The sequence below is a fragment of the Fukomys damarensis genome, unplaced genomic scaffold, assembly GCF_012274545.1.
Source record: "Fukomys damarensis isolate Sample0158 unplaced genomic scaffold, DMR_v1.0_HiC HiC_scaffold_16, whole genome shotgun sequence".
NCBI classification, from domain to species: Eukaryota; Metazoa; Chordata; class Mammalia; order Rodentia; family Bathyergidae; genus Fukomys; species Fukomys damarensis.
The window spans coordinates 49,677,802-49,704,777 of NW_022900928.1; the positions used below are offsets into that span (position 1 = coordinate 49,677,802).

Below are 26,976 nucleotides of genomic sequence, written 5' to 3' on the forward strand. Positions count from 1 at the left end.
TGTAATGACATTCAGACTGGAATTAAAGGAGTGAATTGGAAAGATGCAATAGAAATGAAATTGACATGACATATAAGTGACTATGAAGAAATTGAACAATTTTATCAGTTTTTTAATTATAAAATGTTTTATCACTTGATGATCCCAATAATTTAAATTTAATATAAATATTTGTGATTATGGATTTTAAAACCACCTTAAATGTACCTCAGTACATAATGAAATATAGCATTATACCACTTAGATATAAAATACTCTCAGCTCTGCTGTCACCAATTATACATCTTCCACAAAAATGATAAAAAGAAGTATTTTCATCAATTTGACCCCAAAATCTTACTGGGCACTGATTTGGTAGGAAATGAAAGTGACAAAATGATACAGTTTTTCTCCTGGTTAAAAAATCAGAAAATAGATATTTAAAAGAGATATAGAAGATGATCAGGTTGAACTATTGAAAATATCAGTGAGTACTTTTTCCAAAAAACAAATTACAGAAAAATACAAATATATATATATATATGTGTGTGTGTGTGTGTGTGTGCACACGTGCACATGTGTATAAATGTTTACACACACAGAGACACAAATGAAGCGACCAGAGGGCTTTGACCTGTATGGGAAAGAGGTGAGCAGAGAAGAGGTTTAGGAAAGACTTTCCTGAAGAAAAAATGGGTAAAGTAGATCTTTAATGTTTACAGAATTGGAAATGATTAAGTAAATTCTGTTTTGCAAATGACAAGAACTATTCCTGGATATGTAGCTTAGTGTGGCATCATGCCTACCTGGCAAGGGCAAGGTCCTGAGTTTGATCCTAGGTATCAGGAAAAATATAAAACAATAAACTACTCCTGGGAATCACCATAAAAGGATAAGAGGAAGTGACTTCAGAAATAATACAGCTGTCAGTGTGAATCCCTTGTCTATCCTTTACTAACTCAGTGGTTATAAAGGATTTACTTAAACTTCACAATAGTGACTATGCTCTTATTGAAAATGGGGATAATCATATATGCCTTGTTGTATTTTCTGAGATTTAAGTGACAACTCACTTGCATATACTTAGCCAAACATCAGGCTTATACCAGGGTGTTCAGTCAATGTTGATTCCTTTCTTCTTTACATCTATAGGCTCTTTAATGCATGTGAAGGCCTGTGATGAGTCTCTGATAATCAGCATTCTTCTCTGGAAACATTCCCCCTTTGAACCATAGAATACATGGACTCTTTGAAATTACTAAGAGTCTGTAAAATAAAAAATGTGAGTTGTTTACAGAGCAAATCAGGGACTGATATGCTAAGTAACTCAAATGTGAGTGATATCAGCAGGAATGTTGATATTCTTACAAGACTGCAGTGAGAAAGCAATCTGTGCAGATTAAAGTATAAAAATAAGCTTTTAACAATAGTTTAAAACAATTTGTCATGTTTGGGGTTCCCCCCCAGAGTTACATAACTAGTCAGCAGATCAACTGAGCTGGCAGAACTAATTCCTCCAGGAAATTTAAAATCCCTTGATTTCTTGATGATTACTGTATAGATTGGTAGATAAATATTGCTTACATACATTTACAAAGGGAACAGTCTTTCTAAAGAATGATACAAATTTAGAAATGGCAAGCAGTTTGAATGAACAGTCTCTAGTTGAAAAGAATAGAAGCATATTTAAGCAAACTTGAGACATTTATTTTCAGTAAATTCCTAACATGGTGAAACAAAGAAAATATTAGAGAAATTCAAGATCAGGGCTTGTAACACAGGACTCAGATGTTATGCACAGCCTTTGTAATCACCAAATGCCCCAGTTTTACCCTCATTGTTTCAATATATTATCTGTACACTTTGGATATGTTGATGTAAAAACTATTTTCGTGTAATTTAGATTTGCCTTGATTACCTATTTAAAATATTTTTCTAAGTTATTGATGGACATTAAATAGAACCTGAGATGATGGTGGAGATAGATGGATATATTTCCCTAAATCATAGGGGCAAAAGTAGGCGAAGAAAATAAGTCTTTAAATTCTTCAATCAGAGAAAAGTAATTAAATTTGCAGCATCCCCTTGATCAATTTATTCTTGATATTTGGAAGGAAATACAAATCAATTGGCTTCTCTGATTTTTAGGCTATCTCTATAATAATGATGAGAACACTTTCTCTTAATGGTAAAACTTTATTTTTTCCTCTGTCTGTCTATAAATAATTCTCATAATAGTGCATTTACCTATTGATGACTCAAGCCATTTATTTTTCATTTTCAAGAGATCTTCAGTCCCTTTACTTACATAGCAATGATTCACCTCAAGAAATTATGATTCAGGGTAATGTAGTCTTTTGGAAAGAAGAAAATGATATGTTGTGAAATTGTGATTTATCAGTGATTCATTATGGAAATGAAAAGAAGTCATTGGGATACTCTTCTAGATGATTTAAATTCTCTGGGATTGACTTATATTTATTTGACTATAATAAGCAAAGATATGCACCTTGATGTATGATCTATATTTTCTATTAACAGTGATTTCTAAACTCACAAGATAATTAGCATTATCTATCATGACATCTTAAAAAAAACTTGAGATCTGGAGTTGTGTGATACCTTAGTTTAACAGAACCAAGGCAGAGTTTGAAATTACATCATTTATCTACAAATCACAGATTGATATTTCATATGTCTTGAGAGGATGGATACAATCACATGTGTCACACTTAGAAAAAGAACATCAAGCATAATGTGCCTATTTAGTAATTTCCACTCTTTTCATTTGCATCATTATTATTGTATCATTATTCTTATTGTTCTTTATTTACACTTTCATTTTCTTACCCAGGAGCTTATGTAACAAAGTGACTGTAAATTTAAACTCATATGTTTTAAAACAATAGCAAAAATAATTGAAAGTGAAACATTCATTGAAATACAAGAATTATCAAATAATGTAGCAGATATTACAGATATTACATATATTTCTTGTGAAATAAATGGAAATTCCCAAAATATTTCATTGTTATTTCACCATTTCCTAATATGGAAAATATACTTCAGGTCAAGGGTTTTCACTTTGAAATATATCTTGGGTAAATCTTCATTATTAATACTTCATTGCTCAATTTATCAATATCAGATCACTGATGACAATGGATACATGTAATGGTGACTGAGGTGTTATCTCTAAGTGAAACTAATGGCTTAATTATTATTGAAATATTCCAAAGAGCACTACTATAAATTAATCAAGTTATTGCTGAGATATTAATAAAGAAAAATGTTATTAGCTATTATTTATCACTAACCTCAACTTCTAGTTGATGTTTCTCCCTTATTACATCTTCATACTGTGTAACAATACCATAAGAAAGTCATTTCTACACCCTTCATAGGGTCATTAAACTATAATCTTATGACTTTTAACTTCTATCCTGACAGCACAAACCAGTTAAAGTGCGTTCTCAATTTTTCTAAATTTTCTCAGTAATTTTAACTTCCTTTCATCTTTCATAATATTTTGCCAGAGCCATAACAATTTCATTTATTCTCTTTTATTAAGTTACTTGTACAGCATATGTTTTGTGTTCTGTAAGAATTCACATCCTCTACTAAATTGTAAAATGCTTAAAAATACAGAAGTCTCATACTACTGTTTTGTCCCCTTTCCAGATACCACACTACCTATAGAAGCTGACATTGGGTAACTATTGATTATGCTGTGCATGATGTCATATCAATCAGAAATGAGAAGCCCAACTCAAAATAATCAAAATAAATATTTTTTTCACCTAGAAGAAAACAAGAAGGAGAGAGAACTGACAATGCTACCATGCTGTTTCCCATCTCTCCTTCATATATATTAACTTAGTTCTGTCTAAATTGGGTTAGTTATCTTCAGTAATGGATTACCCTTTGCTATGCAATGGAGCTCTAGGAGCCATTGGAAATGAGGACTTTTTTGCCACCAACAAATGGCTGGGACTTAGTTGAAACATCTCAGCTTTCACTGCCTGTGTGTAAACCGATCACTGTGAGTAGGACAATAGGATAATATAATCCGCCAAGCTTGGGTTAGGTGCCCACAAGTTAATAACTATGACTAGGAAGGCAAAACCTGTGTAGGAATATAGTAGTTACTGTCTCATTCACTCAGTTACAGAATATTGAAAAAGCATTTTCCAAAAGAAGTGCTGAGTAAATTTCTGTTATCCTTGGAGCGTGAGACAGGTTGTATAGTTTTGATAAAAATGTTAAAGATGAAAATGTGAATTTATGTTATTTGGACAAAAGGAAAATAGCCAAATTCTTCCAACTCATTATCTTAGCCATACTTTTAAAATTTACTAAACAGGAATTCTTGACCCTAGAAATGAGCATTTTTATGGGTGTCAGAAAGAAGTGTCATTTGATACATGTAATAACTGCTGTTGCATAGACACTGACTAATTAGAACAAAACGCACAGCAAATTAGGAAAAAAGCCTGTCTCTTTCAGGAATAACAATACATACAGCTTGAACATTATTTGCTTTAATAGGAGAAGTTGCCAATGAATTTGACATGCTTTTAGACCTTTGTATGCCATTTTTCAGGCATGTTAGTCTACTATACTCTAATCCTGAGGATAACAAGTAACATCATAAAAATCAGAAACAAAGAAGGTCCAAATATGAATTTCCTTAAGGTGCATAAAATGATTTAGGGAAACTATTGAAATAAAGAATCCATAGTTCTACCTTCATAAATCTTCATTAGTAGTGTTAGAGTTGGACTCTGGGCCCTTTTTTTTTTTTTTTTTTTTTTTTTTTTTTTTGCTGGGGATTGAACTCTGAGCCTTGCACTTTGCCTGTGAGGCAGGCAGTGGAACAGCTGAGCTAAATCCCCAGCCCCTAAAACTTTTATATGCTGTCTAGCGTCTTCTGGTGCCATTCACTCCCTGTTCTGTAACATCCTTGTAGAAACATTTTTGCAAATGGCCCTCCACTTAGGGCAGCACTCACTCTGGCTCTTTCTAAGTAAAGGCAGTAAGTAAGAACAACATTAACAACCACAAAGACATAGAAGAGTAATGTACTCACAGTTGGAAAGGTTCTATTTGTTAGGAATTATGAGGTTCTATTTAATAGGAATTTGAGGTCATCTCTTAATGGTACACATTTGCAGAGAACAGCAACCATGTAAGCCAGGAGAGACAGGTATGGGGAAAGATATAACACCACAAGTATTCAGGCTGATAATAACAGTCTAAGATAAGCCCAATACTTTGATCTTCAACATGGTATCTCATAGAACTTTTTCTTTCTTTCAGTATCAAATGCTACTCAATACAAAAAATTATAAGCTAAACTGCACATGACTTGAGATATTAAAAACTACAAACATAATAAACCACACAGCCATAGCTACAGCCACTTTAGATCTAAAATAATTTTACCATGGAATTTAAAATCAAAACTTAAAGTGGATGAGTGTGATCAGTTGTAAAGAGCAAGACATATCTGAAGAGCTCTGCCCTTCTATATAAACCATTGATCTCAGAGAAAAATTAAAAGGAATCACTTATAATTTCTTGCATTGCAGCTCAAATTAGGTAGTATAACTTAAAACCTATTATTCAAATTTCTTCATTTTATTTTAATATATAGGTTTATTTCAGCTGCTGCTTTAATGAATACAAATATGTTAATATAGGTTCTAAAGGGAATATTTAGGTTGAGAAAGGAAATCAAAATGCAGATTCAACCTTTTCTTTTGAGATCTCTGAACAACTTACTAGAAATAATTATACATAAATACTGTACAAACAATTGATTATAACTACATTTCTGTAACACTGTACAACACTTAGTAACTGCCAACACTCACAGAGAACTAGGAAGGCAAGGGGGTTAGATTTAATATGTATTATATAAATTGTTACTGAAAAAAGTTATTTTTAGAACCAATAAGACTATAGACTCATCTTTAAAAATAGAGGGATCAAGATTCCCCTCTGCCACGTGGCCCAGCCCGATCTATGGGCCTCCTTCAGAGCCACACCTTTCTTGGCGGGTACCATTGATTGCCCAGATCCAGCAGTGCCAGGAGGGTAGCTGAGCAAGTGCCGCTTAGCAACGCGCTCTCACCCTGCTCTCAGATCCCCTGATTGTGCCAGTCTTTGGATGCACTCTACAGAGGAATGGCTGGCTATAAAAGGTGGTGGCTGATCCTATTGTGTTCCTGATTGTATCGATTGGGATAAATGATAGGGATTGATTCAATGAGTTGTTTTCTCAATTATGAAAATAAGAATGTCTATAAGTCACTAGAGAATCAAAGGCAGGGACGCAAGGATATCAGGAAGATTTAATGACCCAGAGATTGAATCAAGGGGAACCCAAGAGCAAAAATAAAGAAGAGAAAACACTTAAGCAAGCCACAAAGACAGACTTCCAGTCCACCAATGGCAAACAGTAGGGCAAAGAAGGATGAAAAGTCTGATAGTGAACCTCCAGGACACTCAGAACTCACAGCACAGGAAGTAACAAAACTGATCAAGCCCTAGAAAAATTCAAAATAGAAATAATTTCCAAGATAACTATAGAGATGATGAGCAAAATGAAAGATATGATTTGAGACTCCAGAACAGAAACTGACAAAAAAAATAGATGAGCTTAGGAACATAATAGAAACCATGAAAGCCTAGAATAATAAGAAAGAAATGGAAACAATGAACACCCAACATAGGAAAGAAATGTAATCCATTAAACAGATTCAAACAGATATCCAGGAGATTAAAAACTCTACTGAAAGCATATGCAACAGAATAAGATTATGAAGATAGAATCTCAGTGACTGTAAAAATAGAGGTCTCTTAAAAACAGTAAGAGAGCATGAGAAATCGATCCAACAACTCCTAGATGATGCATAGAAGAATAACATAAGACTGATAGGAACCCATGAAGTAGCAGGAGAAAATGCAAATGACTTAAAAAAGCTGTTCACAGATTTAATGACAGAAAACCTCCCAAACAGAGGGGAAGAATTTGGCATACAGATAAGTGAGGCATACAGTACTCCAACTAGCCACAATCAAAAAAAATCTACACCTAGACATATAATAATCAAGATCCCAGAAACCCAACAGAAGAACAAAATACTACAAGCAGTAAGAGAAAATAAACAAATCACATGCAAAGGAAAGCCCATCAGAATCACAGCAGACTTTTCAACACAAACCCTCAGGTCAAGGAGAGCCTGGAGTGAGGTATTTCAAGTCCTAAAAGAAAACAACCTACAACCAAGACTGATGTATCCTGCAAAACTCTCTTTCAAAATGGATGGAGAAATAAGATAACTTCCATGACAAAGAACACTTGAGAAACTTCATGAATATGAAACCAGCACTACAAGGAATTTTAAACAATATCCTAGAAAAAGACAATAAAGATCACAATACAATGAGGCCAAACAGAGAAATTCAAATAGCCAAGGCAAGAAACTAAAAGGAGAGGACAAAATATTAAAAAGAGTCAACAAGAGGATAACAACATGACAATAATAAGTCAGTATATATCAGTTATAATTATCAATGTCAATGGCCTTAATTCACCAATCAAGAGAAACAGATTGGCAGAATGGATTAAGAAGCAAAACCCAACAATATGTTGTATACAAGAAACACACCTAGTGCAAAAAGAAGCCCATAGACTGAAAGTGAATGGATAGAAAACAATTCTCCACATGACAGGAGCCCATAAAAAAGCAGGAGTTGCAATCTTATTCTCGGACACAATAAATTTCAAACTGAATAAGAGAGACAAAGAAGGCTACTACATCCTTGTAAGGGGAACAATTCAAGAGGAAGAGATGACAATCATAAGCATATATGCACCAAATATTAAGGCCCCCAACTATATAAAACAAATATTAAGAAACATGAAAAACCAAATAAGCACTAATACTATTGTAGTGGGGGATCTAAATACCCCCACCATCACAAATAGATCATCTAGGCAAAAAATCAACAACGAAATACTAGAACTGAACAAAGCTTTTGAACGGATGGACTTATTACATGTCTATAGAATGTTCCACCCCACAAAATCAGAATAGACATTCTTTTCAGCTACACATTGGTCATTCTCCAAGTTAGATCACATACTAGCTCACAAAACAGGTTTGAATAAATGCAAAAGAAATGAAGTTATTCCCTGTATACTATCAGATCACAGTGCAATAAAGCTGGAGACCAATAGCATAAGAAACCATAGGAACTTCACAACACTCTCCTGAACAATCAATGGATCACAGAGGAAACTGAAGAAATCAGACAGTTTTTACAAATAAATGAAAATGCCAGTACAACATACAGGAATCTATGGGACACAATGAAAGCAGTTATACATGGAAAATTCATAGCACTGAATGCCCACATTAGGAAAACAGAGCAAGCTCAAATAAACAAGCTAACAATGACTCTTAGACTACTAGAAAAAGAAGAGCAAGAAAAACCCAAAGCTCAAACAAGAAAGGAAATTATAAATGCAATGGAAACTAAGAAAATGATACAAAAAATAAATGAATTGAAGAGTTGGTTTTTTGAAAGAATAAATAAAATTGATAAACCTTATCAAAAAAAGGAAAGAAAAGGCTCAAATTCATACAGTCAGGAATGAAAAAGGCGATCACAACAGATGCCACAGAAATCCAGAGGATCATTAATACCTACTATGAGAAAATGTACTCTAATAAAATGGAAAACACAGAAGAAATGGACAGATTTCTAGATACTTATGAATTACCAAAGTTGAATGAAGAAGATAGAAAACCCCAATTACAATCAGTGAAATTGAAAAGGTAATTAAAAGTTTACCAACAAAGAAAAGCCCAGGTCCTGATAGATTCACTGCTGAATTTTACAGGGCATTAAAGAAGAACCACTGCCACTACTCTTTAAACTTTTCAATGAAATTGGAAGGGAAGCAATACTTCCAAATTCATTCCTGGAAGCAAATGTTACTCTGATTTCCAAACCAGGGAAAGACCTAACTAAAAAAGAGAACTACAGGCCAATCTCCTTAATGAATATAGATGCAAAAATCCTTAATAAGATACTAGCTAACAGAATTCAGAGGATCATCAAGAAGATAATACATCCTGACCAAGTTGGATTTATTCCAGGGATGCAAGGATGATTCAATATACATAATTCAATAAATGTAATACACTATATAAACAAATTCAAGGACGAGAACCACATGATCCTCTCAATAGATGAAGAAAAAGCATTTGACAAAATTCAACACCCATTTATGATAAAAACCCTGCAAAAAATTGGAATAGATGTTCTATATCTCAACTTAATAAAGGCTATCAATGAAAAACCAACAGCCAACATCATATTAAATGTCCAAACACTGGAAACCTTCATGTTAAAATCAGGAACAAGACAAGGAGGCCCACTATCACCACTCCTCTTTGATATAGTTCTGGAAACATTAGCCATAGCAATTAGACAAGAGAAATTAAAGCAATAAAGATAGGAAAGGAAGAACTTAAACTGTCATTATTAGACAAGAGAAATTAAAGTGATATGACAGAAAAGGAAGAAGTTAAACTGTCATTATTTGCTGATGATATGATACTCTACATTAAAGACCCCAAAAACGCCACCAAAAGATTTCTTGACTTAATAGACACTTTTAGCAGAGTAGCTGGATACAAGGTCAACACCCAAAAATCAATAGCCTTCTTGTACACGAATAACAGGCTCACCAAACAAGAAATTAGGGAAAACAATTCCTTTCACACTAGCACCCAAAAAAATGAAGTATCTGGGAATCAATCTAACAAAAGAAGCAAAAGACCTCTACACTGAAAACTATAGCACTCTGAAAAAAGAGATCGAAGAGGATAGAAGAAAATGGAAAGATATCCCCTGCTCTTGGGTAGGAAGAATCAACATAGTGAAAATGGCCATACTACCAAAACTGCGATACAGATTCAATGCAATACCAGTTGAAATTCCAGCACTATACTTCACAGAACTAGAAAGAAGAATCCAACAATCCATTTGGAGCCATAAGAGACCTAGAATAGCAGAAGCATCCTAGGCAACAGACACATGGCAGTGGGTATAACAATTCCCAATCTGAAACAATACTACAAAGCCACTGTGATAAAAACAGCATGGTATTGGCAAAGAAACAGACCTGAGGATCAGTGGAAAAGACTGGAAGATACAGAAACAACTCCACATGTACTTAGCTACCTTATCTTGGACAAAGGAGCTGACCATCCCCACTGGAAGATGGATAGCCTCTTTAATAAATGGTGTTAGAAAAACTGGATCTCAACCTGCCAAAGATTAAAACTAGACCCTTATCTTTCACCATGCACTAAATTAAAATCAAAGTGGATTAAAGAACTAAATATTAAAACAGAAATACTAAACTTGCTGGAAGATAAATTAGGCAGAACTCTTGAAGACATTGGCGTAGGAAAAGACTTTATGAACAAGTCCTCAGTAGCACGGGAACTAGCAGAAAGAATCAACTGGGATCTCATCTTATTAAAAAGCTTCTGCACTGCAAAAGAAACAATCAACAGAACTAAGACACAACCTACAATGTGGGAAAAAATTTTTACCAGCTGCTCCTCAGACAAAGGACAATCATCCAGAATATATAAAGAACTCAAAACAATGAGCCCCCACAAATACAAAGACTCAATTCAAAAATGGGCATCTGAAATGAACACACATTTATCAAGTAAAAGCAGCAAGTAAATATATGAAAAAATGTTCCACATCACTTGTCATTTGAGAGATGCAGATGGAAACAACACTGAGATTCCACCTCATCCCACAAAGAATGGCTGCTATCAAGAAATCACACAATAACAAATGTTGGTGGGGTTGTGGGGAGAAAGGAACCTTTCTCCATTGTTGGTGGGAGTGCAGACTGGTGCAACCACTGTGGAAATCAATATGGAGATACCTCAAAGAGCTGGGACTAGAGGTTCCGTTTGACTCAGCCATCCCTCTGCTGGGTATCTTTCCAAAAGAATTAAAAGAATCATATCACAGTGACCTATGCACACCAATGTTTATAGTGGCACAGTTTGTAATAGCTAAAACTTGGAAAGAGCCCACCTGCCCATCTGTTGAAACTGGATAAATAAGATGTGGTTTTTCTATAAAATAGAATACTACTCAGCCATAAAGAATGAGAAACTAGAATCATTCATAGGAAAATGGACACATATTGAGGATATACTTCTAAGTGAAATAAATAAGTCACACATGTAAAAATACCAAATAGTTTCTCTGGTGTGAAAAACTATAATAGTACACAAGATCCTAATGGGACAATTGAGTGTGAAATAGGAAGAAAAGGGCTAAAGGTGTAGGGAAAGTGGGAAGGGTAGGGGCAAGGAAATAAGACAAAAGAGAAAAGCATGAGAAAATGAAAAATGGAAATAAAGAGTCTGTTAATGGGGAATGGGAGAGAGGAGTGAAGGGAGGGCAGGGACAAGGGGAAAAATGCGAACAAAGACCTGTCATGTGAAGGTACAGCATCCCAGTAATGAATGTAACTGTACTGTAGACCTAGATTGTACCCATAAACTCAATTTGAAAAAATGGATCATAAATTAACTTTTGAATGGCTTGATTTAAACAAAGGTGCCTGTTGAATAGGAAGTCTAGGAATCCTCATGTAAGACCTTAAAAGTAAATGGGTATTAAAAATAAAGAGTTTATTATTGAATACATTCAGCTGAGTGCATAATATCAACAAGAAGACCAAATCCTGCTATTCAAGTTGTTCAGGAGAGACCCTGGAACAAAATGGGTGTAAGGAGGATATAAAATGAAGGAAGTTGGAAAGTGTGGCAGTAGGGGCAGGGAGAGATATTAGAAAAAGAAGTAGAAGAGGAAAAATATTATTGAGAAAGAGACAGATAAAAAGCACTTAAATATCTCTTTTAAGCGACATAATAGTATTAATGTAATTTACTTGCTATTAGATTCTTGAAGTGCAACAAACATTAGAAAAGTTGGAATTAGCCAGCCAGGGCAGGGCACTAAAAGTAATGGTAATTCCTTTCTACCCTCCCAGTTTACAGATTGAAAAAGGAAACCCAGAAGTAACTGGGTTACAGCCTGCTCATCAGAGCCAGGTCTAGAAGTCCAATCCCTGTGATGAAAACATTATTGAAAATTTCTCTGTTGTAACTGTTTTGTCAAAAAGAAAGCGCAAAAAATGGAGATAGTCTTGTTAGATGAGCTAAAACACTTTCCATTTAACACTGTTCACATTCTTCCTTCAAGATTTATTTCACATCAACTCCTAAAAAGATTTCCTTGCCAAAGCTAGCCTTTTCTCCCTGTACATGTTCACTGAATCTTACCTACATGTCAGTAGCATTTATCTTACCTTGTCTGGCTTTTTACTTTCTTCTCCCATGTACCGCACATGCACAAAAGAGTTACTCTCTATGCCACACATCTACAAAAACTCAGTGTATACAACTATGTCATAAAAAATAGACATCCTTAACCACAAATGCGGTATCCTCACAGAAATCTGTGACAAATCATTGTGCTTATTTTTAGGTGAAGATCAGCTTGAGGGCAACCTGAAAGCACTAACAGTGGAGTCCACCAGGCCTCACCCAGTACATTAGATTTCAGTAGATAAAAGTTCTGTCAGCTCTGGAGGCTTCACCAGCCACCTCTAAATGATGAGAGCAAGTGTTTACCAACTACATGGAGCCCAATCCTAGCTTCACTCTCTTATTTGCACTGTATGTCAAACATTCACTTCTGAATATGTATTAAGTAATGCAAATTTATTGATCTTAAACTGAAAATCAACAAATACTCTACAGTTGTCACCTAATTTTTTTTGTGACATCAGCAAACCCCTGATGCTGGAAACCTTACTTTCATTATTGATACTATTACAGGCTTGTCTTCTATCACATTGTTTACTAAATTTAGCAGTTCACTTCTTTCTTGGTTTTTCTCCGTATTTTCTGTTTTTACTACAGTAACTCAAGGATTTGTCACCTCTACCTTGTAATGTTAGAATAAAGTAATGAACTTCTAATTCTAATATATACGTCTCTGTATAATGTCACTTTCTTAAAACCCCAATAACTCCAACTTAGATGCAGGTTTATGACAATATTTACTCTGATAATCAAATCTTCTACTATTTGGACACTACATTTTCAAACTTACCTCATATCATTTCCCTTCACATGCCAACATACAGTAGTAGGAAAATTGATATTTCTATTTTCAGTGGTTTCTCATGTCTTTGGCTTTGTTCCAATAGGCAATATGCTTTGTTTCCTATCTTTCCCCCACTTATGGAAATCCTAATTATATTTATGAGCCTTTCTACTTTCATAACATTTTAAAGACACCTCAGTCATGGCGGCTATCACTTTCTACCTTGCACTACAGCATTTTGAAATACAGCTTTTTTCCCATATTTAAGTCTATGTTGATTTTCTCTTTGAGAATATTTTTATTAGAGACAAAATCCATGTCTGATTAATCTTTGGAACATCCAGAATTCTTAGTGAAATTCATTACAAACTATAGAAAATCAATATAAGTTGCTTAATAATTGAATATACACTACCTGGCAATGATAAAATTCTGATATATTTTCTAATTTAAAGAGAAACAACACTATTTACCAGGAGAAGCATTCATAGTTACTTGTTTACTCAGGAGAATTAATCAGTAACTGAACTACTAAGGTTGATTAACACTTTCAATAATTACAACTTTACATGTTGTTAAGCAGGCATGCAGCCCAGTTCCCAGGGAGAGACTAGGTTTTCATCTTAATGATTGAGGATAAATATACTTTTTATTTCAATGTATCAGAAAAATTAGCAGTGATCAAACACACATTACCAAGCAAACCATAGTGATTATCCATGTGACATCTCCAGTCCTGGAAATAAATTGTAAGATTCATTTTATGCTTAAAGTCTATTCTTTATTTCCCAGGTGTGATGGGAGAATATGAGCCTAAAATTGAGGTCCATTTTCCTTTCACGGTTACAGCTGCTAAGGGAACAACTGTTAAGATGGAGTGCTTTGCACTTGGCAAGTAAGTACATATACTTCTATAATTAGACACAATTGTTTATGAAAATGCAACACATTTTTTGGATCATTTATTTTGCTAGGTTTTATTTTCCCAGAAGCTTCAAGGTGGCTGTACATTTTTTAAAAAGAAAACGTGAATTGACAAAGTAACCAATTATAATTATTATCTTAGTCATTTCTGTGGACAGTGATATATATAGATATATGATATATATCTATATATATAATTTTGTTGCTTTGACATAGAGAAAACCTCTAAATTAAAATTGTATATATTTGTAACTACTTAGAATTTTCATATTTTTAAAAAATCATGTTTAGCAAAGATGTAAATAAATGGAAATTAAAGGACAAGACAGTATCTCTTCTCATGTATATGATGTAGATTCTGAAAAGGTATAAGAAAATAGTATGAACAATTATAAATGTAATAATTACAGTGAACAAATTGATTATTTCAATGTCTCCTGAGATTATAACTTGACATCCTGGGCTATCAATATGCAATCATTCCTAAATCATACCCTAATTTCTGCCATATTCCGAGATTCTATTTCTGAGACACTTTCAATGATGTTTACAATTTGGGTATTGGAATCAGAGCCAGAAGTGGTGTTTTGATCATAGCTGATTAGAGTATTATGATTTATTTTAAACAGAATGTGTTTTTTTTAAGGATGATAAGACCTCAGGGTCCTTTCTAAACTCTGTAATTATAATTTGCATAAATGCATCTCTATCAGAGTTACTAATCATCTAACTTCAGTAGTGTCGAGCTAACTGCCACAGTACTTAGAGATAAAACATGCTACATAAATGTGCTATGAGCTGTAGGATTACCCTATAAAAGAGAAAAATATTAGTAAATATGAGAAACTCGGTAACTGGAGATTTAGGGATAAACATAGAAAACCCCATGTGTTTTAATTTGTAGAAGAATTAAAACAACTTATCTTTGTGGTTGTTCTCAAATCTAAGTAGAAACAAAATCATTATAGACAAAAATTAAAATAAATTTGTGTATAACCTATCTTTAAAGAAAATGGTACCCATAAGTAGAAATATATTTTAAGAATTCAAAATTCACTTAAATTATATTGGAGGAGATACCTGAAGCAGCTCTCCCAATCTTAAGATACTAGGGGATGAAAACAGGAATTAAATTGTGTTATGTACCTGCACCAACGTCCCACAAGGAATGCAAATCTCATGTACTAGACACATGTACTAATAAAATTAAAGATATTAGTAAAGTACATAAGGTTAAATAATACCTTGAAAGTCTTTTTTTAACCATTTGGCAGTGTTCTAGCACCAAGTGTTCCTGAAAATGTCCCAATAAGATCTGATTCTGATAAATGAAAAGTGTATTCTGTGTTGATGCCAAAGGTTTTAGTATATCCTCCAGTTAAATAATTCTTAAATGCCAGAATTTGTACAATAGCCACAAACAAAGGGAGGTCATATTGTGAAACAAATTAGAAAGATAGATTTATAAAGGAAAGAAACAATATAGAATATTTCCTCAAGCAAGTTTAATATGTTAGATGTAGTCAGTTTTAGAATCCATGAAATATGTTTAGTAAAATGATACTTAAAGCCCTTGCTTTTTAGATAAGAGTGATCAGTTAAATCATTTATATTCTTTTAATACTTTATTTTTTTCAACTTCTTTGCTACCCCTCCCCTCTCAAAAATAAATAAGTAAAAGGAAGGTTAAAAGCACCAACCAGCTCAGTAAAGTTCTTTCATTTGGTTTGTTAAATGTCTTTAAATGAAAGAAAAAGACATAAACCTACCACTACCAAAGACTGTTAGCCTTGTAAAATAAACAAGATCAAAGAAATAACATTATGAAATGTGTTAATTCCTCTCAGCATATTATCATGTGGAGTAGATCATCACTGAGTCCCAACATGATCATAGGAACTTGAAATTAATGTCTGAGCATCTGCTTAGTTCTTACAGCTCACCTCAGCTGTTTTCCACTTACAACATGGTATTTTTCTGGGCCTCTGTTCTGGGAACTTCAGAGTCTGTCGCTAGATGTCAGTCAGGATCAGACCATGCAGGCTTACTGTTCCTCCAGCTTGTCTTCATGAAGCATTTTAACAGATGTCTCTTGTAGAGTCCTATAACCCAATTCTCAAATGAAGCATGTCAAGCTTTTTTCCATCTCATGATCTTTGCATGTGCTGTTTCCTCTACTGGGAACAATCTTTCCCTCTTTTATCCATGATGACACTCACTAATTCTGTGACCTCTACTGCACTATTACCTCCTGCAGAGGCCAAAAGTGACCACTTTGGCTAACTCACATCCAGTGTTCTCTCCCCAAATACATGGGTGTATATTGTCGTATCCTTTAGTGTAATTTTAAATGTACATGGGTTACAATACTATAACATCCATCTGCATCATCATGAATCCAGCTGGAATTAGGATCCAACTCAGATGGATCAAAGGAGTTTAGTAAATGGTCAAGTTATAGACCGATGAACAGGATTAAGAAGAGGATCAAGAAGAGAATCTGAGGTATTTGTAGACTAAAGGCAGAGCTCATCAACACTGTTAACCTGAACGGCCGAGAGAGAGGAAAAGTAATCATGCCAGAATAGGAAACCTGGAGATACAGACAAGGCCAGAGGCCCCTCAGCAGGAGGAAAGGATCAGGAAATTCAAATCCTGACTTCTTCCATTTTTATACTTTCTGTTCTTCTCTGGTGGCTCTCATGAAACCAAACAAAAATAAACCAGGAGTCAGTTTGTAACCCACTGGTTATAGGCATAGGCAACAGAAAGTGTACGGGAAAGAAGACAGTGACCAGCGGAGAAAGCAAAGAGAATAACCAGCCCTGTGTGGCAATTTTAAGTGTCCTGAAAGAGGAATTTTATGACTGTATCCCTCATTTGTATTTTGTAGATTTCATAGTACCTGACTTATAAATAGTGCTCAGGAATATTTGTTGCAGACGTTAGTTAACTCAGAAAAAATATTTTTACTTAATCCAGTCAACTCCTTATTGTTAACCGATAATAAAAAACCTTCTATACTTCTTCCTGTCTTCCCTTGAAAAATCCATTTACATATACTCCACACTTCTATCTCTTGCCTTCCTCTAATCTCCATGTATTCTAAATTTACATGCATACTGTTGTCCATAATTTCCCTGTCTATTCTTGTCACACTTCACTAAATATTTCTTTCCATTATAACTACTGTTTCTCTCTCTTTCCTATAATCATGTCTTAATAAACTGTTAAGTATACTACTTAATAAAGTTAATTTAAGTCACAATATTGCACAGCAGATCTCTAGAACTTGCATTGTATATCTGAAACGCTCCTTGTACTTTTACAGCTTATTATCATGTCTGTCATACTTAGTATTTAACACACACCTACAAAAATCTCCCTCAGTCATTTAACCTATGAGAAGAGATTGATTATGAAAATTATATTTATCTTTCTTTTTTTTTTTTTTTTTTTTTTTGGAAAAAAAAATTTTTTTTTTTTTTTTTTTTTTTTTTTTTTGTACTGGGGATCGAACTCAGGACCTTGCTTTTGCAAGGCAGGTGCCAGAACCACTGAACTAAATCCCCAGCACCAAAATTAGATTTATATTCAAAGGCTGGAGTGAAGGACAGAGTGTAAAGTATATGCCACAGAGAGTAATATTTGATGTAATAATGGCTGCAGGGACAAACAAGGATGAAATCATAAATACAAAATCTTATTGTTTCCAACTTAGTGTTCTTCAAGCCTTAAGGGGGCACTCCAGATTTTCTGTCCGAAATTGTCATTCACCATGTTATATGTATCATGTTTTAGATATACGTCCCCTCTCAGGGAAAAATGATTTGTTCATTAATTCATTGCAGCCCAAATCCAAGAGATGGGCTTTGTATAGTTCATCTTGTGAATGTAAACAGACTGGAGTCTTTTGAAAAAACAGACCCTGAAAGAAGTCAGAAGGTTATGAGAGCCAACTTTATGCCAGACCCTGTCCTTGCTTCCAGAGTTTTCAGTTTATATTCTCAAACTGATACTACTCTGTCTGCCTACATTTAGATGGATCAAACATCACATTTTCTTGGGTCCAGTCTGTCATTATACAAAAACAGCTATACATTCTGACAAAGCTACTCTTTCATCATCAGCCTTTCTTGCTGGAGATGTTTATTACCCATCTTTTGTTTCAGCTTTTTAATGAAACTACGTAACAGCAGATTTTCCTTCTTTGAACTTTCTCTGACCCATTATTCTTAATAGGAAATTTCTTTGTTAAAGAATCATACTTTGAAAACATGTAGAATCATGCCCCATTGCTCACAAATAACAATTATTGCTGTCAAAAATAAATTTACTTCCCTTGCTTTATCACTGAACATGTTAAATTCTTATAAAGTAGAACAGTGCATAGATAGAATTAGTGCAGGTACAGTACATAGAAAACTTAAAAATATGTAAGTTGTATTTTTCTGTATTCTTAAATAAAAGAAATATTTTGGGGGTATCAAATTTAACCATCTGTTTTTATCATCTGTTGATCACACCAAATTTTACCAATCTAATCTTCTAAGGAAATCTTCCAACTGAATTTATTAGATGGTCCCTCTTAGGCTGTAGGTACAAAACAAAACAAGAGTGCACAAACTCACTCCTCGAAACGCTCTTAACGTAGAATTACACAGTACTGAGCACAGAGCTTTTAAAGTGACGATGACATGCAATATCCAGTATTGATCAATTCTGCAAAAGTATTTTTCAGAAAAATGGCAAATGTTTAAATATGATCCATGGGGAAACAGAAGTATAGAAAGGCTTGGAAAATATAGCAATGTATAAAAGAAAAACGGAGTAGAAATTACTTACTTTGGAAAGAAAAGGCTGTTTTAAACATATGGAGGGTTATTATCAAGAGATTGCTCACAAGCTGTTCTCTAGTTTCAACAAGGTGGGAAGAGATGAAATTTCAACACTGTAGTATTAAAGTAGAAGAATTCAATTGGGTTGAATGTAGAAGTTCCTGGCAAAATGAGTTACAGAGAAAGTAAGTTATCTGGAGAGGCGGCAGAAGCTCTTTCCCAACACTGCCGTAAGAACATAATAAGGCCCATTTATCTTCTAATGATTTAAATATAATATTCCTTGAAAGGAGATAAATATTCTAGGTCTGGGTTAAAAAATGAAAACTTGAAACATTCTAATTTTCTGGCCATTCACCCACACTGGGACTAAATATTAACAGTGGAAGGGGCGAGTCAGGCAGTCTTAAGTAGGTGCCTTTGGCAACTGCTTTAGTTACATAACATTTAAATCTAGTTGGTGGGCGTATAGAGGAAGCAGAGCTGGGGAGTGCTGAATTTTTTCGTCCCTTTAGATAGGAAAGAAAGGTTGACTTTTATATTTCCCAGGTCTCCTGTTAAACACTGGATACAGTACTCTTTAAAGCAAGTGGCAGAGATGGAGCCAACGTAATGTCCAAGTAAGGAGTCCCATAGGGACCTCACAAACACTTCATCTCAAAGGTTCTTTGCTAATGTGGAATGTAATTAAAAACTGGTGATATTTTTAACTGGATGTGCAGTGTTTAACTTTAGTCCATATAAATCATTCACTAGGTATAGGTAGCTAGGCAACATAAAGTCATAATTTGAACTTTAATATACAGAGAGTTAGTAACTCTGGAAAGCAAATACCATCTCTGGAGCTGATGGGTTCAAGGAGTTGGAAGGATTAAAATTTAGTATCTCAGAGGTGTCCTGCAAGGACAAGACTCTCAATGAATGGCTGGTGTGACTCAGGGAAGGCTGTCCTGCAAGCTTGGGAGCTGAAAAGCTTTTCTTTGCTGCTGTGGAAAGAAAATGCCTCTGTTATACTATTCCTCTGTCTAGAACATCCTTTCTTTTCAATCTTCAGGGCCTAGGTCTAATGCCAGTTCTCCATTATGTCCTCCCTGGTTTTCCAGAGATCTACTCTCTTACCTTCAGAACTGATACATGAGCATGCATGTTTCACCGTGCAGGCTGCCCCACTGGGATAGCTGAATATATCTGTCTTCTTTACTGTGCTAGATTTTTTGGTCCCCAGAGTGCTCTTAATGCAGCAGGTACTAAATATGTTTAACAAATTGAATTCGGGATGAGAGATGTCAATTTTTCCATAACTGTAATATGTTATTATTGTCTTTGGCTTGGTGAGACAAATGTCTCCAGATGCTGTGCACATGTCTTGGCCCTGAAAATTCTTAACCACGTTTCTATTAGCTGTAGTTTTCTGGCAGATTTCATTCGACATGTGACCTTGCACAGATCCCAAGAAGATCACTAGATATGTCAAATAGCTGACAACAAACGAGTAAAGTTTGGTCACTCATGCTTAAATGACCCAATGCAAAAGAACAAACCTTGGGGTTATTCTGTCATAAAAAGTCATATGCTATAAAGCAACAGAGGTTTATCTACCATGACAATCCTGGGAGCTAATAGTGTTAGCTAATAGTGTTACCAGCAGATTTTTTTTAACATTACATGTTCCTTATCTTGCTTTTGCAGCCATTAACACACAATCACATCAGCTGTGCTCAAAAGGCCTTGAACCAGTTACTGTAGTAATTATGTGAATGACCTTTCCACACTCATCTGAAATCTGGTGGTGAGGTAAGAGGAAAGAACACATTGAATTTCCTGACCTTTTTACTTCCTGCTTATCTCCCTTTCAGATAGCATTTGCAAATCAGGTTTTGTCACACTCCATCAAATGTCTATTAGGGAACCAGGACTTCAAGTATTCCTTTCTTTTTATATGTTTATTGCTATAAAAAGTAACAGTTATAATTTCATAAAGTCATTTTGCTGTAATTTATGTTTTTCTCTCCTCAGGCCTTAACTGAGCTGTCTCAAATGACTGCTCTTGTGTCCCACTGTAACTGTGATAATGACAAATATTCCTCCGAGACATCCCACAGTCTGCAACTGGCAAATGTTCCTGAAAGAATCTGCTCTTTAGTTACAGATTGATGATTTATTAATACTGCTTATTAGGAACTGCCAGTCACTAAGGACTGTAAGAATTAAAAATGTATTGGACTGGTGTGGTATTTGTCCATCAAACTGAAACCAAATTACTTAATCATTAGATAGACAGAGGATCAGGGGATCGGAGTCAGTTACTGGGTCTAAGAATCAGTAACTCTTTAGATCTCACAGGAAAGCAGTACATTTCAGAGTAGAGAGAATTATCTTTGTGTGCTATTGATTGATTGCTTTAATATGATTGAGACAAGGATGCATCCTCATTTCAGGTCGTAAGAATTTGGAGATTACGTAGAGCACAGTCTCACATCAACTGGTAAAGGGGAGACCGGGAAGCCATAGAAACAACTAGACTAAGACATGCAAGAATAGGGTTCAGGCTCATGCTCCATGTTTCTTCATTTGATGGCTTTCACATTTTCAGCATTTTTATAGTGCAACTATGTGCACACTATAATATAATCTCATGAGCCTTTGCATCATTAAAAGTGCAGTTCTTAAAAATTACATATTTAAATTGCTTATTTCCTTTGAAGTTTTAGGGAGGCTCCTTCACCTCAGCAGGCACATATTTCTAGGACATAACTTTAAGCTAGAGTGTCGGAAATATTTCTACAAGTGCCTGATTCCACCCATTCTTGTGTGGAGAATTTTTTCTTCCAATTTCAAATTTTACTTTGAAATTGAAAGAATGATTCACATCTATATATCCTTAGTCTTTCTTGCCAGATAGCTGATAGAAAAGAAATGAGTCTCTCATATCTTTTGTGCCTATGACAACCAGGACACAGTAGACTACATTTAAGTTTATTTGCTTTCTCTCATGTTCTAATCAAGAGAGTAACCAGAGATGTAGTTTCATCTTTGACTCGAACTCTGTCCCACGGCATCATACTACTTGAAGACAAGTGTCACAGAGATGAGGAAAGGGAGGATGTTATTTTAAAACATGTCCTATGCTTATGTCTTTCAGGTAATATTTGGAGATATACACACACACACACACACACACACACACACACACATATATATATATATGCATTTACAGTAATATTTATCATACAAATTGACTATGAAGTCAAGTATTATAACCTAATATTATATGCTGTAAATCTAATAATACTACTATTTTAATATGTAGCTAAACAAATGTCTTTGCATGCACAGTGCAGAATCAAAGACATTCTGAATGTACTGCAGCTCATTTCTTATTGCCTTAGATAAATCATGTCATGAGCTTTTATTATTTCTAAGCATCTTTTTTATTTTGTTTCATTAGTACATGTTTGCAGTACATAGTGACTACATTCATTGTGGAGAGTAAGTACATATCTGTGATATACCTTAACTCTTTTTCTGTTCTACTTCCCTCCTTTCCCGAGTATTTTCTATTAGGACAATGAAGTAGAGATTTGTAGTTAGTTTTTTTAAATTTGGCTTTTTCTGCCTTCATTGTTTCTAGCTGTAGGTTTGATTTAGAGTCAAATGTACATGTAATATTTGCTGCAATTAAATTAATGTATTTTTCATATATGGAAAATATGTCTATATGTGTGAATAAATGGTGAAACCTATACAGAGAACTTTTCAAGATAGACTACAGGGCATACAATCAACATCCATCACCCTGTTTTACCTTTCTTCTTTTTAATTTGAAATGCAGCATACAACACCTATTTCCTGTTACTTGTCAAGGCATTTTGTTGTTAGTGATATAGGGCAGAACTGGATTCATGTTGAATCTTTATAATCATGTTTTTAGACTATAAAAGAATTCAGCTATGAGACAATAGATACAAAAATAAAACTCATTGAGAACGTATGGCTGCTGTTGTTTTATAATATGAAAGGCAAATTATAAGTAAGTACTTTGGTCATTTGTAGCCCTACTTTTATTTTGTTTGGGGAATTAGATCAATCTGAATTACAACTTTTAGAATGTCTTATTTATGGCCATTTTCTCAAAGGAAGGCACATTATGAAATCAGGTCACTTGTTTTATGCATCCCAACAGAGAAATGCAGCCTTCTCAACATTTCTGAAAGAGTGCTCAGCAGTGTTTGCTACATAGAACATCTTGCCTCCACTTCATGTAATACTACTACATTTAGACACATTCTGTTGAGAGAAAGCACAGGTGTGATAGCCATGTATTTTTTCCTGTATTAATCTTTCTGAAATCTACATATATGTTGCAATCGAAGATGTGTCACGGTCACATTGACTGTATTGACTTTCTTAGTGGTCTTTAAAAAAATGGCTGTCTTACAATCACGAGGATCTCAGCAATGATGAATTAGAGTATTTTAGTTTAAAGTGGTGTGTATTAAACCCTAACTTAGTGATGAGGGCAATAGGAACCTGAGTAATGATATGTTCTTCCTTCATTTAAAATCTAAGTTAATAAAAACTTTCTCCTGTGGATTCATAAAACATATTAAAAAATCATTGTTGACTGCAAATTTTTCCTGGTAAAATCAACAAAAGCGGTTGTAGCATCAACAGTCTTAGGCACCTCAGCCATGCCATCTCTGGGATTCTATATATAAATAGCCTTAAAATAAGAATTGACCTATGAAGGAGGATGGTTGAAGAGTCTTCTTCTGACCATTGTCTTTGTCACCATCATCCGTCTTTGGGTTTTATTGAGTGCACATCATAAATAACAGAAAATATAATAAACACCCACACATAGAAACACACACACACACACACACACACACACAACTTTGTTAGAAACAGTGTAAAAACTAGTGAAGTTACAGGATACAAAATAGACATGGAAAAGTAAATTGCTTATCTGCTAACAATGAACCATCTAGAGGGATAACAAGAAAACATTTTCATTTATATAGTGTCCAAAATATGAAACACTCAGATTTACACAAAATGAAGAAAGAACATTAATACTAAACACCATAATTAATATTAGAAGACTGAAGAAGAAAATTAGATGGTTTTGTTTGTGGTCATGAATTTAGAAGAATTAATGTTGTTTAAATGTCTATACTGCCAGGGTTTTGGCTCAGTGGTTCTGCTTCTGCCTGGCAAGCGCATGGGTCCGAGTTAGATCCCTGCTACCAAAAAATTAAAAATGAATAAAATATCTGTAGTACCAGAAATAATGTACAAATTTAATTCAAGTATTATAAAATTCTATTCTATGGCATAGAATTATTTTCCTGTATTTTCTAATTTCTCTTAAATTCTTTCCTTTTACAATTTAGTTATCTAAAAGTATGTGATTTATTGTCCCAAAATTTCAACGTTTTACATATTTTTCTGTTACTAATTTTTACTTTTAAATTCCATGGTCAAAGAACAAAATTTTGGGGATTAACTTCTCTTAAATTTACTGTGACTTGTTTTACAGTGAAGACTTTGGTCTATTTTAACAATGTTTTTATATGCATGTTGAAAGTATTTGCATAGTATTGTTACTGGGTTTTTCTGCAAAGGTCAAATTGGTCAATTTGGATGAGAATGTTCTCCAAATCTTCCACACCATTGCTGATTTTCTAGCTTTTTTATCAGCTATTGATAGGGAAGTATTACAAGTTCATAGTATAATTCTACATCTATCTGCTTTTTTCCTCAAAAGTTTATAAATTTTTGCCACCTATGTCTTAGAACTTTAAAAAGTAAAATATATTTTAAACTATAATAAATCTAAAATTTTTAATTTCTCTTAAAGTACAGAAGGGAATGATATCAAATTAAATATTACAGAAAAAAACAGTGAATTTAAAATAGTAACAGAAACATTAAGAGAAAATTAACAACAAATCTGAGCAGAGTATTACTGAGCTGAGATAACTTCAGATACCATTATGTATGTGTCCAGATGTCCTCCCCAAACCTCATGCGGTCTAAGGCTTTTTTAGAGGTGACTGAATATAGAGTGTGCAAAGCTGGGATTAAGGACATGTGATTACTAAACCAGTCCACTGATTGGCTTGCCTCTACCCTAATCCTGAAAGTCTGGATAAGATAAAAGGGGAAGAAAGCCATTGTTAAGGGCCCTTGTTACTTTTGCTACCACGTGGGTGCCATAAATTGTTTCTGCTCTGCTACACCGCTCTGTGATGTGCCACTCTCCCTTGAAACCAGCTGATTATGGGCTGAAACCTCTACAAACTGTGAGCTAAATAAACCCTTTCTTCTTTAACTTTGGGTATCGGGTATTTTGTCTCAGCAAGGAGAGAAAAGTAAGATAATGCAATTATAATTTCCAAATAAAAGGAGTGGAAATATAAAAAAAAAGTTTTTAAAATAATAGCCAAAACCTTTAGAGTCAAGAGACTCAGTAAACTACACATACAAGAAACCAAGGGGCCGGTAACTAGGAGAGAGATCTCATGGGATATTATGGTGAAAGAATGTTTAATTTAGTATGAAACTGCCAAACTGTTCCACAGAACCTGAAGTAACTGGTATTCCCATCAGTGATGAAGTGGAATTATCTTTTTTTTTCCATTCTCTTCAACATTGGGTGCTGTCAGTGTTCTATATATTTGTTATTCTGATGGATACTTAGAATAACTTATCCAGGTTATTTTTGCTTGAGGTTTTCTTTTAACATATGATGTGGAGTATCTTTTCGTAGGTTTATTTGCCATCTTCAACTTATTTGGTGAGGTGTCTATGCGGTCTTTGGCTTTTAAAATCAATTTATTTCTTCATTGTTGAGTCTTAAAAGTTCTTTGTATATTTCAAATAATAGTCCTTTAGCAAATGTATCTTTTGCAAATATTTTCTCCTAATCTTTGGCTCATCTTTTTATTCTCCCATTACTGGGACAGAGCATAAGTTCTTAGTTATCATTATTATTGTTATTTTATACTGCTGTGGATTGGACCTTGAACATTGAACATGCTAGGCAAGAACTCTACCAATGAGCTACATCAGCCCATATTTTTAATATTAATGAAGTCTAGCTTATCAATTCTTTCACTTACGATTTTTATATCTATAATATCATCACCAAATCCAAAGTTATTTAGATTTTCTCTTAGACATTGAAGTTTTAATCTTTAAAATACTGATTTGAATTTTTTAAAAATCTCTTCTATTTTTCAACTAAATATTTCTAACCTCTAGATTCTTCAATATATGAAACAGTGATAGCATCTACAGTAATATTCTTATTTACTAGTTCTATTATATGTATCATTTTTAGTTTTGTTTGACTTTTCTCATGATGAGTCATATTTCTTGTATTCTTTGCATACTTCAACTACTTTTACTTGCTATTAGGCATTTGAATTTGTGTTTTTCATCTTTACTATGTGATGAAGTTAAGTTATTTGGAAGCATTTGACTCCCAAAGTATGAAATGTCTTGTTTTTATGCTTTTGTAAACAGGATCTGGACATCCTTTATTTTCCCATAACACTGAGGCAAGTTTTGTCTTAGTATTGCTTAGTATTCTTAATTAATGTCTCCTACACTATGTGATTCTCTTTATGGCTCTTAGAGAAGCATGAGTACTACTAATTTGTTCCTTCTAGTCTTTTCAGCATTTCCTTTCAGTACTGTAAGCTGTTTTTTCATATACATATAGTAGTCCCTACTAAAGTGAAGAATGAAGGAACAAAGTGGATTTCTCACATTATTTCTGTGCAGCTCTCCCTTGCCTAAAAGAATTTAACAACTTGGCTCGCTACATGTCCTCACCTCAGGAAGACACCTGAGCTTTGCCCGAGTATTCACGTTAGTAGTGCAAACTAATGCAGTTTGGAAACTCTCTAGCAAGCAAGCTAAGATAGTTGTATGGCTCTACATTTTTATTTACCATATTTTAGGGATTACTTTCTTTCACTTTTCTGATCTC

General features: G+C 34.2%; 1 protein-coding gene across 1 annotated transcript in view; it reads left to right on the plus strand.

Moving 5' to 3' along the window:
* Cntn5 (contactin 5) overlaps positions 1–26,976 on the plus strand; it is a 1,105,367-nt gene that overhangs the window by 809,279 nt on the left and 269,112 nt on the right. Inside the window, exon 10 of the mRNA XM_010642035.2 lies at positions 14,005–14,107. Coding sequence (XP_010640337.1) covers positions 14,005–14,107 — 103 coding nt within the window. The remainder of the gene's footprint in view (positions 1–14,004; positions 14,108–26,976) is intronic.